Source organism: Amyelois transitella, chromosome 14, assembly GCF_032362555.1.
Source record: "Amyelois transitella isolate CPQ chromosome 14, ilAmyTran1.1, whole genome shotgun sequence".
NCBI lineage: Eukaryota > Metazoa > Arthropoda > Insecta > Lepidoptera > Pyralidae > Amyelois > Amyelois transitella.
In genome coordinates this window covers 2,291,406-2,308,515 of record NC_083517.1, presented here as the reverse complement: position 1 = coordinate 2,308,515, position 17,110 = coordinate 2,291,406, and the positions used below count along the sequence as shown (strand labels likewise).

At 34.8% G+C, this 17,110-nt stretch overlaps 1 protein-coding gene across 1 annotated transcript; it reads left to right on the top strand.

The window, feature by feature from the left end:
• Positions 1 to 450: 450 nt before the first annotated feature.
• On the top strand, positions 451 to 15,546 carry LOC132902515 (nose resistant to fluoxetine protein 6-like). The gene is made up of 13 exons (XM_060947900.1): positions 451 to 686; positions 1,777 to 2,068; positions 3,627 to 3,818; positions 4,213 to 4,292; positions 8,352 to 8,545; positions 8,958 to 9,072; positions 9,527 to 9,741; positions 10,349 to 10,542; positions 11,756 to 11,885; positions 12,682 to 12,868; positions 13,958 to 14,100; positions 14,796 to 14,904; positions 15,371 to 15,546. Exons 1-13 carry the CDS (start codon positions 509 to 511, stop codon positions 15,478 to 15,480), a joined length of 2,139 nt encoding a protein of 712 aa, XP_060803883.1. The 5' UTR covers positions 451 to 508; the 3' UTR covers positions 15,481 to 15,546.
• Positions 15,547 to 17,110: the final 1,564 nt, after the last annotated feature.

Here is a 17,110-nt window from a genome sequence, read left to right as displayed (position 1 = left end):
TAATCTCAGAAACTACTGGTTCGAATTAAAACATTATTTTTGTGTTGAATGGACTATTTATCGAGGAAGGCTTTAGGCTATATAACATCACGCTGCAATAGAAATATGTATAATAGAAAATGTGAAAAAACGGAGAAAATTATTCATCCTTGAGGGCTTCAATGATGCCCAAAATAACTATTCCACGCCGACGAAGTCACGGGCACAGCTAGTATTATATATAAGGTATTGTTATTAAACAAGCTGCCAATTCCACTGGCGTGATTATAAAGAATTAATATGAATATAACATAGAATTTCGATTAAATTCTATAAAGTTGAGTTAATATTATGATTATTTATTTTATCACAATTTTACTCACTAACGTGATGTAGGAATAAACAACAATAGGTACGATTAGATAAGATTAATAATTAATAAAAATCAAATACAATAATTTGAAACGATCATACAAAATACTTTAGTGATCTGACATACGATCGGTGTTTAAGTAAAACTAACAGAAAAATGAAATTTCTAGTTTTTAATGTTGTTTTTGTATTTATAAGTGGTGTTAATTGTCGCTTAGATTTTAAAAATCCGAATACAGTTTTTGATCAAGCGCTTTATGAAGATGTGTTGGATGATGAAGAGTGTGATCGTCAGGTTGAATATTTGCAATCTGATTTATTATTGAACTTGGAATGTAAGTATTTTTATAGAGAATTAAACATTTAACCAATTATATTGTTTTTACCTCAACAATTATAAGTTGTTGAGGTAAAAAATTACGAGTATATAGGATCCGATTGATCTGAGATAGTGTAATTTTGCTTTCCTCAGCTTAAAGAATCATCACCAATACAATTTAAATATTTAAACGCATCCAATACACAATTTCATCACTAAGCCATGTAGCTCAATGTGATGTTTCAGTCTTGTTGAGTCTGTTGACACTGTCTACCCTGCAAGGAATGATGTTATGATTGTATGCATCACACACACTAATAATAAGATAAAAGATTTTAAAGACGAATAAATTAAAAAACTTCTGAACAGATTGTGATGAAATTTGGTAGACAAATAGAAGAGACTTCATAGGCTGGTAATTCCTGCCGGAGCAAGCTAGTTTAAAATATTTAATGGAATACAAAATATTAATGAACAAATTATAATATTTAGTAGTTGTGCAGGGAATGAAAACATATATTTAATTTTGACAACAGTAAGACTAGATCAATCAAATGAGAAATGACAAACAAACATCTTTCTTATTTAATTTACAAATATTACAATAGATACTCAACTTCCCTAATAATCCACCACTAGCCTTCGAGCTGAACGTGGCCTTATTTATTAGTATTTTCGAGATTAGATAAATAGAGAAATCCACATGAATTATAACAAAAATAGCTTATGAAGTCTCTTCCAGGCAACCACAAGAACATATCATTAAAGAGAAATTCTCTTTGGTGCGATTAGGAAGAATAATATTTAGAATAATAGTTAACTATTAATAAAAGACGTACATATAAAAATATATTTGTTGTAATAAACTAACATAAATATAAATATTATTAATATGTGTGTACTTACAAAGAGGGGTTAGACATACACTTAATAAAATTACTATGAAGAAATGTATGGAGGACAGTAAGAAAAGGAATTATTAAATTATAGAGATTTGTTAACTCTTTTCTTTCCGATTAATAGTCTTGAAAGAATGAAAGGCCACGTTCAGCTAGGTTTAAGGCTTGATGACGGAATTGAGATTCAAATACTTACATTTATTGCAGTCATAGATGCGGGATTAAGATTACCCCGAGGTGTTTTAATGGGCAACGGAGTAGATCTTGGAAACTATCACCAATGTCTGAGAATCGACGAAACGAGAGGAGATTTAGAAATAAAAGGAAAGTACTGCATGATACGAGTACCGTTTAATCAGAATTTAGACATTTTTGAAATGATAAGGCCTTCCACAAAGATGAACAATAAGACCGAACTGGAACAAAAATTTAAGGAGACCCATAAGATCTATGAAATACTGCGCGCGGCCAACTTTTTAGATAATGACTTTAACGAAAGGTAAATATTTATTTTATAGTGACGTCAACCAATCGACTTGGGGCAAAATCAATTTGTTGTATGTATGTATGTAAGTTAGTAATTTGACAACTGTCGAACTGCTGGTCTGATTTTAATAAAATTTAAAAGGTGTATAGTGATCTGTCAATAGAATTTTTAAGATAATGGGGCAACAAAATCAGTTATTTTTTTGAGATATTCCCAATTTGGTAAAATACTGGTATAGCGAACGATTAGGTATTTACTTGCACCTTTTGTTTATATTGACAGCCTATACGGCTGTGGATATGCTCATTATCTCTGTACCACCTGTCCCGGCTTGGGACGATCCCCTGTCAGGTTATATGTTATCACGTGAAAAATTACCAAGAAAATTATAAACTCAGTCAGAAGACTTTAGTTACTTAACTGCAAGAGATCTGCAGAATATCCGCGCTGTAACATTACGCTGCACAGCGGATCTAGCATGGCACGATAAACTATTTCTGTCCCGTTCCACGTCATAATAAAAAGCGAAACAGCGATGTTTCACGCGCCTCCCGTCTGACCTACGCAACATTTGCAGAGAAACCTTGCTACAAGAAATAACATAATTGACACAACAAAACCCTCAAATAGATAATGAAAATGCAAAATTATTCATAAAGAACAAGGATAAATACCTACTTATTACTGGAAAAAAATATATATAATCTCTCTTTTATCAAATTAAGGTTTACTGAAACATTTCTACAAATTGAATTGATCTGTGATCCGCAAATCAATAAGCCGGTACATATTATAAGTAGTACTTTGATTATATTGTAATATAATAGTCATATCACATTATCAAGTAACGATGATTTCTTGAGTAATATTTATCAGTTATAAAATAAAAAATTAATAGCTCGTTCGCTCTTTCGAAATTTATCTCGAGCGAGCAAGGCAAAGCGCCATGGTTTTTTTTTAAGTCTCACAAATTTGGTTTGATGCTAAATAGGTACTTAAAGTTTCAAGATAGAATACCATCAGTATAGTCATTACATACAATCATACATACAATCATACATACATACATATAATCAAGTCAATATCCCTTGCGGGGTACACAAAGCCAACAGTCTTGAAAAGAGAGAATGATTAGGCCACGATTCATACTTCTACTGACAGGTTGCCAGTCATATATACATATATATATATACGTTAGTACAGTCATTAAATATACAAATCCTATATTTCTGTGTTGCCATTAATGGTAAACTAACCACCTCATTGTATATGTATTATATATAGATATATATTCTGTGTGCATTTTATTATGTTTTAACATTTATTTATCTTGCTCTACGCCAACGCCAATCTCCTGTTTGGTTTCCTTCCACCCAAAGGTTGACTGGAAGAGATTGCATTAGTAAGCCCGCCTTTGTAATATCTCTATCTGTTTAATTTGTGCTGTTTTGTATGTTTTACTCTTATGGTGCAATAAAGAGTTTCATTTGTCTATCTATCTTATTTTTTAAGTTTGTTCACTAATAGAATTACAACAAGTCTATTATTCATGAACTTATTTCCCTTCCAGGTCATTAGCCCCAGATAACCCTCTTTCAGGCAGAGCATTTCGTCTAGCTGTTTGTATTCCCAGACCGTGTTCAGTAGAACAGGCCATGACATCTGCTTTGTTCAACCTCACGTCAATAGGGTTCCAGTTTGAGGAAGACTTCTGTCGACTACCAGGTGACAAGCCTTGGTCTGCTGGGGATTATGTGGCTGTGTAAGAATTTTGTTTTTTTTTTCTTCCTTCATACAAACGTATATATAGTCACGTCTATATATTTATGAACAGAGCCAATAGTCTCGAAAAGACTGAAAGTTCCCACGTTCAGCTGTATGGCTTCATGATGGAATTGAGATTCAAATAGTGACAGATTGCCTGAATCCTAGTTATATCCCTATCTCTCGGAGAGGAGCACGGATTTTGGTCACCTTTTGATCATGATCCAGTGAAGAGTATGTTTGGTTTTTACATAAAGCGACTCCCGTCTGACCTCTGCCATATCATACAATGTGTGCACAAGTGAAGTAAAAATATTATAAGAACATTAAATAAAGAATTAAAACGTTATTATTTTAATACCTAGTGATTATTAAATATAATTTCTTTTCAGGTCTATATTATCTTTCATAGGTCTTCTTACATTACTGAGCACAAGTTACGATGTGAATCATACATTTATCCAAAAGCAAGGTAAGCTTCGATAACAACTTCAATAAATAATATTTATAATTAAGTTTTAAGTCTTATTATCCGTGAAATAGTATGAATGCTGTGTGGTTCACGACAACAACAGAAAGAAGAAAAGGACCATCCATTTCTTTTCCTTGAATGTCGTAAAAGGGGACTAAGGCTTATAAACTTAAGATTCTTCATTTAGACGATGGGCTAGCAACCTGTCACTCTTTGAATCTCAATTCTATCATTAAGCCAAACAGCTTAACGTGGCAAATCAGTCTTTTCAATACACGTGATAATATGTTTCTATGTATGTAGTAGGAATGTACAGTCAACGGCAGAGAAACAAGTATCTCCTGTTAATATTCAAAACCGCTTGCCGTTTCAATTTTATACCCTACAGAGTTCATATTGTACGTATTCAGTCTGTCGAATCTTATTACATATTTAAGGACATGGTAAATCATGAACACGCTTAACTTTATAAATTATAAAATCCACAAAATATTTACTTTTTAAAAAAAATAATAATAATAATTTAATCGAACACACAAGCCAAAACCACAGAAGGGTAAATTTCCTCTGCAGATGACTGTACTGTATATGTTCTTTTCTGTAGAAGTAGATAAGATCAAATTTGACTGTTGATGAATGCATAATCGCCAATTAAAATGACGAATGAATATATGACACACAATTTCGAAGTAAAAGCTTATCATGAATTTACTTGATAAAATCGAGGTACATACATATAATCACGTCTATATCTCTGGCGGGATAGACAGAGCCAACAGTCTGGAAAAGAAAGGCCATACTTAGCTGTATAGTTTATAGATATTATTACCGATTCGAGCAACGACGCACTTTAAAACAAGAATCGGACGGCAAATAAATCGAGGAAATTCCGATGAAAAGTGCTTCCACGCAGGATGAAGTCTCAGCCTAATCTTTGATATTTCTAACTCTTTGTACTTATGTGTACTTTATTTAAATCCGTGATATCACTCATATCTAAATCTTATAATATTTTATCATAAAACTAGCTATTGATGTCTTAACTTCTAATCAATAGATATATAACCTTTTGGGATGGGAATACCTATAACCGACCTTGCTAATCCTGATATAATAGTTCTTTGAATAATTCACTTTTTTGTCAAACGGAAAGTCCACATAAACCGTTGGAACTTAATCAATTTGCAAAAAAAAACAATGAGCAGTACCACTTACCTATCTGGTTTAAAATTAACGAGTTACATTATGACCGAAACTCCGCCCGCAGTACATATACATATAAAAATCTACTTTATTTCCTTCCCCGTGGTAATTTCGGAATATTTCATTCATTTTTTAAGGCACAAACATGCCATATTAAGTTCAACTACAAGTTTAAGTTTGTTTGTTTGTTTGTAATGTCTTTATTGCATAGAAATTTACACAGTAACAAGAAAATAGTAAGAACATAGATATAAAAGAAACAAATCACTTGCAATGGCGGACTTATCCCATGATGGGATCTCTTCCAGTCAAGTTAGGTTACAGTTAAGCTTTTCATTGTCTGTTAGTCATTCAGTAACCCAAGAGTTTCTTATGGTAGTCATTATATTGATTGAGTACTTGATTACTTATTATTTTTCTATTATACTACATAAAAATTACCCACATAACGGATAAAATACAACAATTCCGAAGATTATCTACACTAATATTATAATGAGGAAAACTTTGTTTGTTTGGTTGTAATGAATAGGCTCAAAAACTACTGTACCGATTTTAAAATATCTTTCACCATTCGAAAGCTACATTATCCACGAGTAACATAGACTATATTTAATTTTGGAAAAAAATAGGGTTCCGTAATATATTTGGATTTTTCGGACACAAACTGAAAAAAATCAACCAAAAAGTTACTTATTTTGCGTACGCTGCCTAAACTACAAAAGATAGAACCATAAAATGTTTTAATTAATTGTAGATCTTATAAATATCTACAAAAAAAGTCCGCGACACACTATACCTATCTATGTAGAGTGAGGCACAACAACCACATTTTTATTAATAAATCTTGAATTTTTTTGGTCTACATTTAAACGCGTTTTTTTACTGATGCTATTAATCCTTATCAAAATAAATAATTTCATCAATAAGTACAGTTTATGTAGATAATATTTGGTCTTTGAATGATTAAAATTGGACGTTTGGTTTTGAAGTTGTGGTGAAATTAAAATATTACGATTTCTGCTGCACGGCCCGTTGCGAAGTGGGCGTCAGTTACATATAGGTATATAATAATGAATGAAGAGCACCCAAAACCGCTGAGCTTGCATGAAGAGAGTTATGAATGTGGATAAAGCGAAGGCAGTGTGCAGAGATCGTGGCAAATGGAAAGAGGTAGTCTCTGCAACATCAAATATTGCTTATAGAGAAGCTCTATAATAATTTTGTTATGTATCCTAAAACAACAGGGCAGAAGTGACACTTTTGCCGGAGACTTAGTTAGCCGCTTTGCGGGCGGTCCTTTAGTTAGTTCTAATAGAGATATATTTAGTATCGGCTGTGCATCCGTGCGAAGCCGGGGCGGGTCGCTAGTTGTGACATAAAATGAAGGTACGTTGCGCACGTTTAATACGTGCATTATTGATAAATACCTAGTACGAGTAGAATGCAACGCGATAGTTTAAAATCAGTTATGATAAAATATATGTCTAGGTAAAGCATTTAACCTTCACTACTTATTTGTTTCTATTATCAAAGGTATACGTCTTCAGATACACCACAGAATTAGATTTGATAAATAAGAATACTTTTATCTAATAAACATTTTTATCTGATTACATAATAATAGGATTAATGGTATATCATTGCACAGGCATACCCTAAGTAGCCTCCTGGCTTTGAGGTTGTAATTAATTTATTTATTTATTAACATACCAGCAAGTAAAATAATTAATAGAGAACTACAACTTTTATACAATACTATAATTAAACAACACAACGTCTATTCTTGAAAATGGTCATAACGGGGTCTATTGGGATCGGTCCATCATTTTGGCCAAGAGCGTTATTGCTAACAAACTTGATGTCGTCGTATTTACATACATACATATGGTCACGTCTATATCCCTTGCGGGGTAGACAGAGCCAACAGTCTTGAAAAGACTGAATGGCCACGTTCAGCTATTTGGCTTAATGATATAATTGAGATTCAAATAGTGACAGGTTGCTAGCCCATCGCCTCAAAAAGAATCCCTAGCCTATCCCTTAGTCGCCTTTTACGATATCCATGGGAAAGAGATGGAGTGGTCCTATTCTTTTTTGTATTGGTGCCGGGAACCACACGGCACAAGGTAACCGCCTTGTGGGATGTAATTTTCACGATCATAGTCCCGATAGTTGTGTCAGCGAATGGCCTGATAGCGAAGTCTCGCCATCATTCAAAGAGGCTTTTGCTAGATGACTGGATCAAGGGACAGATGCAGAAGACAGTTCTTCTGGACACGGTACGAATGGTGAAGGTTTCTTTATCTGCAGGCCTGATAATCGGTAGCTTTAGTCCCACTTAGCTGCTGGTGAGGATCTAAATTGTTTCTTAATAATGTCTTATGAAAATGTTATAATATAAGAAATTTAAATAAATCGGGGATAAATGTATCACTACATAGTATAAAACAAAGTCGCTATTTTAGTCTGTTTGTCTGTATGCTTAAATCTTTAAAATTACGCAACGGAATTTGAAGCGGTTTTTTGTAACAGGTAGAGTGATTCAAGAGGAAGGTTTTTATGTATACCTAATAACATTTATAATTTTGCACCCTTGCGAAGCCGGGGCGGGTCGCTAGTATCGAAATAATTTCTTATTCTACACCCTGCAATAGATTATTTGAAATATAATGAAAATTTACATTTAAATTTAAACATTAAAACATGTTATTTGTGAGCCATTTCGGTGTGATGTTGATAAAGATGAAAAATATTCTGATTTATTGTTGTTGCGATGCATTACATATGCAATTGTCTGGAAATTTTCGGTTTCATAATAATGGCTTTCTTTACTTATTTTGGTTTTCTTTTCAGATCCGAAGCAAGCTAATGTACTATTGAGGTCATTCTCTTTATATACAAATGGCAAAAGACTGACCAGTTTTGCGTCTCATCCTAACAGCTTGCCGTGTCTAGACGGGATAAGGTCTATAGCTATGCTCTGGGTGGTCATAGGACACACATTCATTACTGAAAACTTCATAATAAATGTTTTAGATTTTTATGAGGTAAGATATGTTTTTTTGTATTGTGTGGTTTCTGGTTTAAAAAAAGAACCACTCCATATCTATCCCATGAATGTCGTTAAAGACGACTAAGAGATAGGCTTATAAACTTGGGATTCCTCTTACAGGCGATAGGCTAGCAATCAGTCACTATTAAAAATCTCAATTACATCGTTAAGCCATACAGCTGAATGTGGGCCTTTTATTCTTTTAATACTGCTGGCTCTGTCTACCTTTATTCGCTCTTATCTTATCCCTTAGTCTCCTTTTACGACATAAATGGAGACCACGGGAAATAAATGGAGTGATCCTATGCTTTTTTGGATTCGTGCCGGGAACCACACGGCTCTAAGTATTTTTAAACCACCATTATTTCATTGTTTAACATAAATACTCCAAATTGTTATGTTTTCAGTATGCGTTATCTGCCAAGGCTTTGTGGCTGACATCCGCGCCGTACACCGTAGATACATTCTTCATGATGACCGGACTTCTATTAGTTTATACTACTGTTGGGAAACTTACAGGCAGTAAGTATAATGATTTCTTAACGTACTCGACTCTTAAATGAGTGTGGCCTGTCATTCGTTTCAAGACTGTGGACTCTGTCTGTCCTGCAAGGGATATAGACGTGACTATATGTATGTAATTTGACTCTTAACTAAGCTTCATAAATACATACGTACATACATATAATCAAGTCTATATTCCTTCTGGGGTAGACAGAGTCAACAGTCCTCAAAAAGCTGATAGGCCACGTTCAGCTGTTTGGCTTAATGATAGAATTGAGATTCAAATAATGACAGGTTGCTAACCTATTGCCTAAAAGAAGAATCCCAAGTTTATAAGCCTTTCCCTTATTCGCCTTTAACGACATCTATGGGAACGAGATGGAGTGATCCTATTCTTTTATGTTGGTGCCGGGAATCACACGGCAAAGAGATATAGACGTGAATTTATATCTGCGTACCTCTTTCGTTTCAGAGCGTTTGCTGCAAAACTTACACCTGTTCTACCTGAATCGATTAGTTCGTCTGTTCCCACTTTTGGCTTTGGCGATTCTTCTCGATGTTTCCCTATTGAACAGGATATTCGATGGACCATATTGGAACACTATGGCCGACTATATGCACAGCTGCAAGGAGTTTTGGTGGACGACGCTATTGCATATCCAAAATTATGCTACACCTTCGAATATGGTGTGTTATATAATCTTTGTTTGTTTGTTCGTAATATAATAAATAAATATATACGGGACAAATTACACAGATTGAGTTAGCCTCGAAGTAAGTTCGAGACTTATGTTACGTGATACTAACTCAACGATACTATATATTATAATAAATACTTATATAGTTAAACATCCAAGACCCAGGCCAATCAGAAAAAGTTCTTTTATCAACATGCCCTGGCCGGGATTCGAACCCGTGACCTCCGGTGTCACAGACAAGCGTACTGCCGCTGCGCCACAGAGGCCGTCAAAGTCGTCAAATTGCCGTATCTTTATTGCATAGAAATTAACACAGTAACAAGAAAATAGTAAGTACATAGTTATGAAAGAAACAAATCACTTAGCTAGCAACCTGTCATTATTTGAATCTCAATACAATTTTAAAGCCATACACCTGGCCTTTCGGCCATTTCAAGACTTTCGGCTCTGTCTACCCCGCAAGGGATAAAAACGTAGTATGTGTGTATGTATACCGCCGAAAAAGATTTTTAGTACCTACCTTCAAAATTGTCTTTGTGTTAGCTTTGTCTACCCTGTAAGGGATAAGAATGTGATTGTGTGTTTGTATGTTACAGTGTGTCGTCCACTCCTGGTACGTGGCTATAGACGTACAGCTCCACATCGTGTCTCCATTAGTCCTGTTCTGGGTTCTAAGCAAAAGCAGGAAGACAGCGTGGATCGTTCTGGCAGCCACCTTGATCGTCCTTTACGGGACAACCACGTATTATAATGCTTATAAAGATTTCACTGGACATTTCATTGTGACCAGGTTAGTAATAAGTAGCTGTGACCGCGACTTAGTCCGCGTGGAATAATTATTTTAGGCACCATTGAAGCCCTCAAGGATGAATCATTTTCCCCCTTTTTTTTGCATTTACCATTATTTCTTTGCTTCTAAAAGTTGCAGCGTGATGTTATATAGCCTAAAGCCTTCCGCGATAAATGTTCTATTCAAAAAGAATTTTTCAATTCGAACCAGTAGTTCTCGAGATTAGCGCGTTCAAACAAACAAACTTTCAGCTTTATAATATTAGTATAGATTAAACGCGAATCTGTATGTGATTTAATCAGCGCCATCTAGTGGAAACATGGTGGCATCAATGCAACTCCATACAAACTCGCGTTTACTTGCTCGGCGCGTTTGACCGAGTAAAACTCGCACTAACCCCTCAGATGTGTTTGTAATTGAACTTTTTACGAATGTATTATTGTCAGTTTATCTTCATCCAATATGAACTTAATAAAACTAGATAGGTGACTAAGGGATAGGCTTATAAGCTTGGGATTCTTCTTTTAGGCGATGGGCTAGCAACCTGTCACTATTTGAATCTCAATTCTATCATTAAGCCAAAAAGCTGAACGTGGCCATTTAGTCTTCAAGACCGTTGGCTCTGTCTACCCCGCATGGGATATGGACGTGACCATATGTATGTTCTATAAGAGTAGATACCTAACTGTGAAATGAGTACAGTAGAATCCCGATTATCCGAATCAATTAAAACCAATGATTATTCGGATAATCGAAAATTCGGATAATCGATTTAATAGTAAAATCAAACAATATTTGAAATTGAAACGTCTGTATCACTTGCGGGGTAGAAAAAGCCAACAGTCTTGTAAAGACTGATAGGCCACGTTTAGCTATTTAGCTTAATGATAGAATTGGGATTCAAATAGTGACAGGATGCTAACCCATCGCTTAATGGACAAATCCCAATTTTATAAGCCTATGCTAATGCCTATTTTATAAGCCTAAAAGAGGAATCCTAAGTTTATAAGCGTATCCCTTAGTCGCATTTTATGACATCCATGGGAACGGCCCTATTTTTTTTTCAATTGGTGCGAGAAGAAGAGAAGTCTGAAGAGAAGAGAAGAGAAAAGACTGAGATACCACACGGCAACGGCTTTTGTAGTAGCCTCCTTTTGTATACAAAAACACATCTATGAAGTAATTCCTCTAATTCGCCCATAATATGTTTCAGCCGGCCCCGATTAGACTACATGGAGAATTATTATTTCAACACATTCACCAGAGCTGGTCCATTTTTCGTCGGTATGGTGTTCGGATACATACTTAATATTTACAAGGGGCGCAGGCCTAAAATACACTACGTAAGTAAATTCTTAATTCAAGTACGTATACGAGTATACCTAACAAATATATTTTTTTTAATACTACAGGTATTAAACGCACACGTAACGTACCTTTATTTTATCTTGAACGTTTCAAATTGAGCAAAAATATAAGAAAAAAAAAACACATTTTTTTACCCCTTAATGTTGTCATTTTTTTATTTGTTATTATAGCTACAATGAAAACACATGATTTGTGGAAACTGGCATCCGAAGAAAGGAGATGGAGTAATAAATTTTTTTTATTCTTTTTGTTATATTTTCTGAATAAAAGTCGTAGTTCCTTACATTCTTTATTATTTTACTGTTACCTACTACAAAATAAAGTAAGAGCACATTACGCCATGTTGCGTCTTGGGAAGAGAAGGGAAAGACCAAAGACAAACAATAACTTAGAAATAGTCAATCATAGACTTCAGTGTTGCCAATATAAATGTACTTATTTCTAACACTTTTTAATCACCAAATAATGTTTTATTTTTTTAATATAATATCACTACATAGTATAAAACAAAGTCGCTATTTTAGTCTGTTTGTCTGTATGCTTAAATCTTTAAAATTACGCAACGGATTTTGATGCGGTTTTTTGTAACAGGTAGAGTGATTCAAGAGGAAGATTTTTATGTATAATAACATTTATAATTTTGCACCCGTGCGAGCCGAGGCGGGTCGCTAGTATATAATAAACTACAATAATCACCAAATAATGTATATGGTAATAGTAAAATGGCCTATATTTTTGTTAGCTGCTGCAACATCCTCTATTTATTTACAGGGTGTTGTATTGCTTCTATGGGCCTGTTCTTTGACGCTCTTCGGGCTGCTCATATACTCAGTGTATGAAGTAATGCGGCCAACATGGAATAATTCTGTTGTGGACGTTATTTTGAACACGTATGGCAAATCTGTTTGGGCTGTAGCTTTAGGATGGATCATTTTCGCCTGTGTTCATGGTTACGGAGGTAAACTTCTTTTTATATACATACATACCTACATATAGTCACGTCTACATCTCTTACGGAGCAGACAGAGCCAACAGTCGTGAAAAGACTGACAGGCCACGTTTAGCTATTTGGCTTAAATGATAGAATTGACATTTAAATAGTGACAGGTTGCTAGCCCATCGCCTAAAAGAGGAATCCCAAGTTTATAAGCGTATCCCTTAGTCGCCTTTTACGACATCCATAGGAACGAGATGGTCCTATTCTTTTATTAATTGGTACCGGGAACCACACGGCACTTATATACTTTATTTTTATATAAAGAAACTTTATTGTACAAAACACAATCTGTATGGAAGGTACAATGGGTGGACGAAATTTTATCAAATAATATTCTTACTTTTTCTTTTCTTTCACCCGCGACTTCGTCCGCGTGGGTTCTTTTTTCGCTATAAAAAGTAGACTCTTCCTCAGAGTCTACTCTATCTCTCCACTTTTATCAATGCCGGTTGAGCGGTTTAGGTGCGAAAGTGTAACAGACAAAGTTAATTTCGCATTTATACATACATATATATGATCACGTCGAAATCCCTTGCGGGGTAGACAGAGCTAACAGTCTTGAAAAGACTAAATGGCCACGTTCTGCTATTTGGCTTAATGATAGAATTGAGATTCAAATAGTGACAGATTGCTAACCCATCGCCTAAAAAAGAATCCCAAGTTTGTAAGCCTATCCCGCAGTCGCCTTTTACGACATCCATGGGAAAGATGTGGAGTGATACTATTCCTTTTTGTATTGGTGCCGGGAACCACACCGCACTTTCGCATTTAGCTAAAGAGGTGAAGAGTTTGTTTGTTTGTTTGAATGCGCTCATCTCAGGAACTACTGGTTCAAATTGAAAAATTATTTTTGTGTTGAATAGACCATTTATCGAGGAAGGCTTTAGGCTATATCACATCACGCTGCAACTATAAGGAGCGAAGAAATAATGGAAAATGTAAAATAAACGGGGAAAGTTATTAATACTTGAGGGCTTCAATGATGGCCAAAATAACTATTCCACGCGGACGAAATCGCGGGCACAGCTAGTTTATTAATATTATTTTCAGGGCCGATCAACTGGTTTCTGTGCCTGGATATCTGGAAGCTGCCGTCTCGTTTATCTTACGCTATGTACTTGTTCCATTATCCGTTGCAACATGCAATAAACTCCACAGCACTGACCCCATCATATTTCTGCCCTTCGGCTTATGTAAGTTACTTTTGACATAAGTCAAATGAATTTATCTATACTAATATTATAAAGCTGAAGAGTTTTTGTTTGTTTGAACGCGCTAATCTCAGGAAATACTGGTTCGATTTGAAAAATTCTTTTTGCGTTATCGAGGAAGGCTTTAGGCTATATAACATCACGCTGCAACTATAAGGAGCAAAGAAATAATGGAAAATGTGAAAAAAAACGGGGAAAATTATTCCACGCGGACGAAGTCGCTGGCACAGCTAGTTAGTGATAAAATCGAATAATATTTGGAATGTTAAAAAAGTTTGAGAGCCAAATTTGTGTTTGTCATACCGTTGTTTTATCAGCGCAAGTCGTAGGTATAAGCCGACCAAGGGATTGGAATATATTTTTTAAATAGGTTGCAGGCAAATATTTTCACATCTTACTTTCTAATCTAGTATGTGTAAAATGTAAAGTATACCAAAATGAATAATGATGTTGAGCACGATTTAGATATGGATTTGTTTAATTCCACTATTTATTACTTAAAGAACGCATCTAGCAAGCAAATTTTCTTTTAGAGTAGATTGACAATTGTTAATTTTTGTTTTTTTTTTTTATATTTACGACTTTTGTTTTTGCTATTAAAATTTTTAACTGTATGCACTTGTGGTTTTAGCTGTAATCTTTTCAAAAATATAAAATAAATTAATCGTTTGTTACAGACCTTCAAATTCCTGGCGTATGCTGCGTTAACATACATCGTATCCTTTATCGCCTGTTTAACTATAGACGCCCCTTTTTCTGTCTTATTTAAACTTTTATTGGGTGACGGTATGTGTTTTCCTTATTTTTTCTCTCTCTCCCATTTTTCATCTCACTTTTTATACCAAGAGCATTAAATAAACGAAAATTATCAAAAATATTTCATGACTGACTAAAAAACCTTTCCAAATGTCCATATACATACATATCTGTGTAATATATACTTTTCAACTTAAACTTACCAAATAATATCATAATTTGTGAAATACTTAAAAGTAACTCACAATCATATTATTACTTAGTACCTGGATGACCGAGCTGTGCTCGATGGACTTCAGAATAACCACAAAAAGTTGTGAAAACGTAAATACCATTTAAAAACACCAAAAAATCTGAAAACTGAAAAACTTCCCAACATTCTTCACTCCACTTTGTCCAATCTATGGCATTCTATATTTATCTTTCGCGACGTGAAACTAGTATTCCTTTAATCTTAAGCTTATTATCAATTTATCTGATAAATAATCCATTTCAGGTGGCAAAAAACACAATCCGGAAGTTTCGGATCCGAATAACAATGTTATAGGAACTAGTGACGTGTTGCAGACCGAAGACGGTGCCAGGAGACGAAGATATAAATCATGATTATTGACAGCATAAATATGTTAGCTACGAAATTATAGATAATAAAAAATATATTTCTTACCTTAATTTTTTTGACAGTGTATTTTGAACTTCAATCTGCCATTTTTAACCGCCTTCAAAAAAAAGGTGTTTCTCTGTTTGACCTGTTGTTTCTTATGTATGGTTTTCAGGAAAATGTTTGATACTTAGAAAATCTTAGAAATTTTATCATTTATTGAAATAATCACGGCTATAGCGGGGTAGACAGAGAAGTTTTGAACGACTGACACATTCAGCTGTTAAGCTTAATGATGGAGTTGAGATTCAAAGAGTGACAAGTTGCTAGCCCATCGCCTATAAGAATAGTCCCAAGTTTATAAGCCTATCTCTTAGTCACCTTTTACAACATCCATGGAAACGGTAGTGCTCCTATTTTTTTTTTTTATTGGTGCCTGGAACCACACGGCACTGGAGAAGACACTATAAATTTTATCGTCTTAAAAAATTGGATATCTATTGGAGGCGGTTCTCTTTTTACAAAAGTTATTTATATTATACATACAGTCTGCAAATAGCCGAGTTAAGAAGCAGTTCTGTTACACCGTTAATGAAGAAACCTTCTTACAAACAAAAAATGGAAATGTAGCTACTAGTTGATTTACATACATGTAGTCACGTCTTCCCTCATGGGGTAGACAGAGCCCACAGTCTCGGATAGACTGAAAAGCCACTTTCAGCTGTATGACGTAACGATAATACCGGTTTAATATAGTTAATTATCAATTAGTCACTCCTATTGTCGATATTGAATTATCAAATTATGATTCAACTTTCATTGCTGCTACCGAAATTTCTGGTAGGAAGGTGACAATGCGGCAAGACGGCTAATTCAATAAGTTTATTCAATTTATAAATAACTAGCTGTGCCCGCGACTTCGTCCGCGTGGAATAGATATTTTGGGCATCTTTGAAGGATGAATAATGTTCCCCGATTTTTTTTTCATATTCTCCATTATTCACAAATCTCGGAGCAGTGCGCGTTTTATACGATGCAATAGTGCGCAGCCATTTATCCAGGAAGGCTTTAGGCTTTTTCTTCCTCGACAAATGGTCCATTCAACACAAAAATAATTTTTAAATTCGAACCAGTAGTTCCTGAGATTAAAACAAACAAACAAACTCTTCAGCTTTATAATATTAGTATAGATACAGGTATTAAATGCGCACGTAACGTAATTTAAGCGAGCCGCTCGCATTAGTACAATGCAACGCAAAAGTTTAAAATCAGTAAAGTTTATTCTGCAGAATAAACTGCGGCTTCGCTCGCGTTAAAATTAGCGACATCTACAAAATGCGATGAAATTTACACCACTTTCAAAAATCAAGGAATTTAGCGTCACCAAAAAAAAACCGGAAACCGGACTTTTAATTATGAATATTTGTGTTATTGTTGTGTTCCTGCATTGCCGTGTGGTTCTCGGCACCAATATAAAAAAGAATAGGACCATTTCATGTCATTCCCCATGGATGTCGTAAGAGGCGACTTTTGGGATTTGCTTCTAAATTTGGGATTCTTATTTCAGGCGATGGGCAAGCAAGCTGTCACTATTTGAATCTCAATTCAAACATAAAGCAAAACAGCTAAACGTGG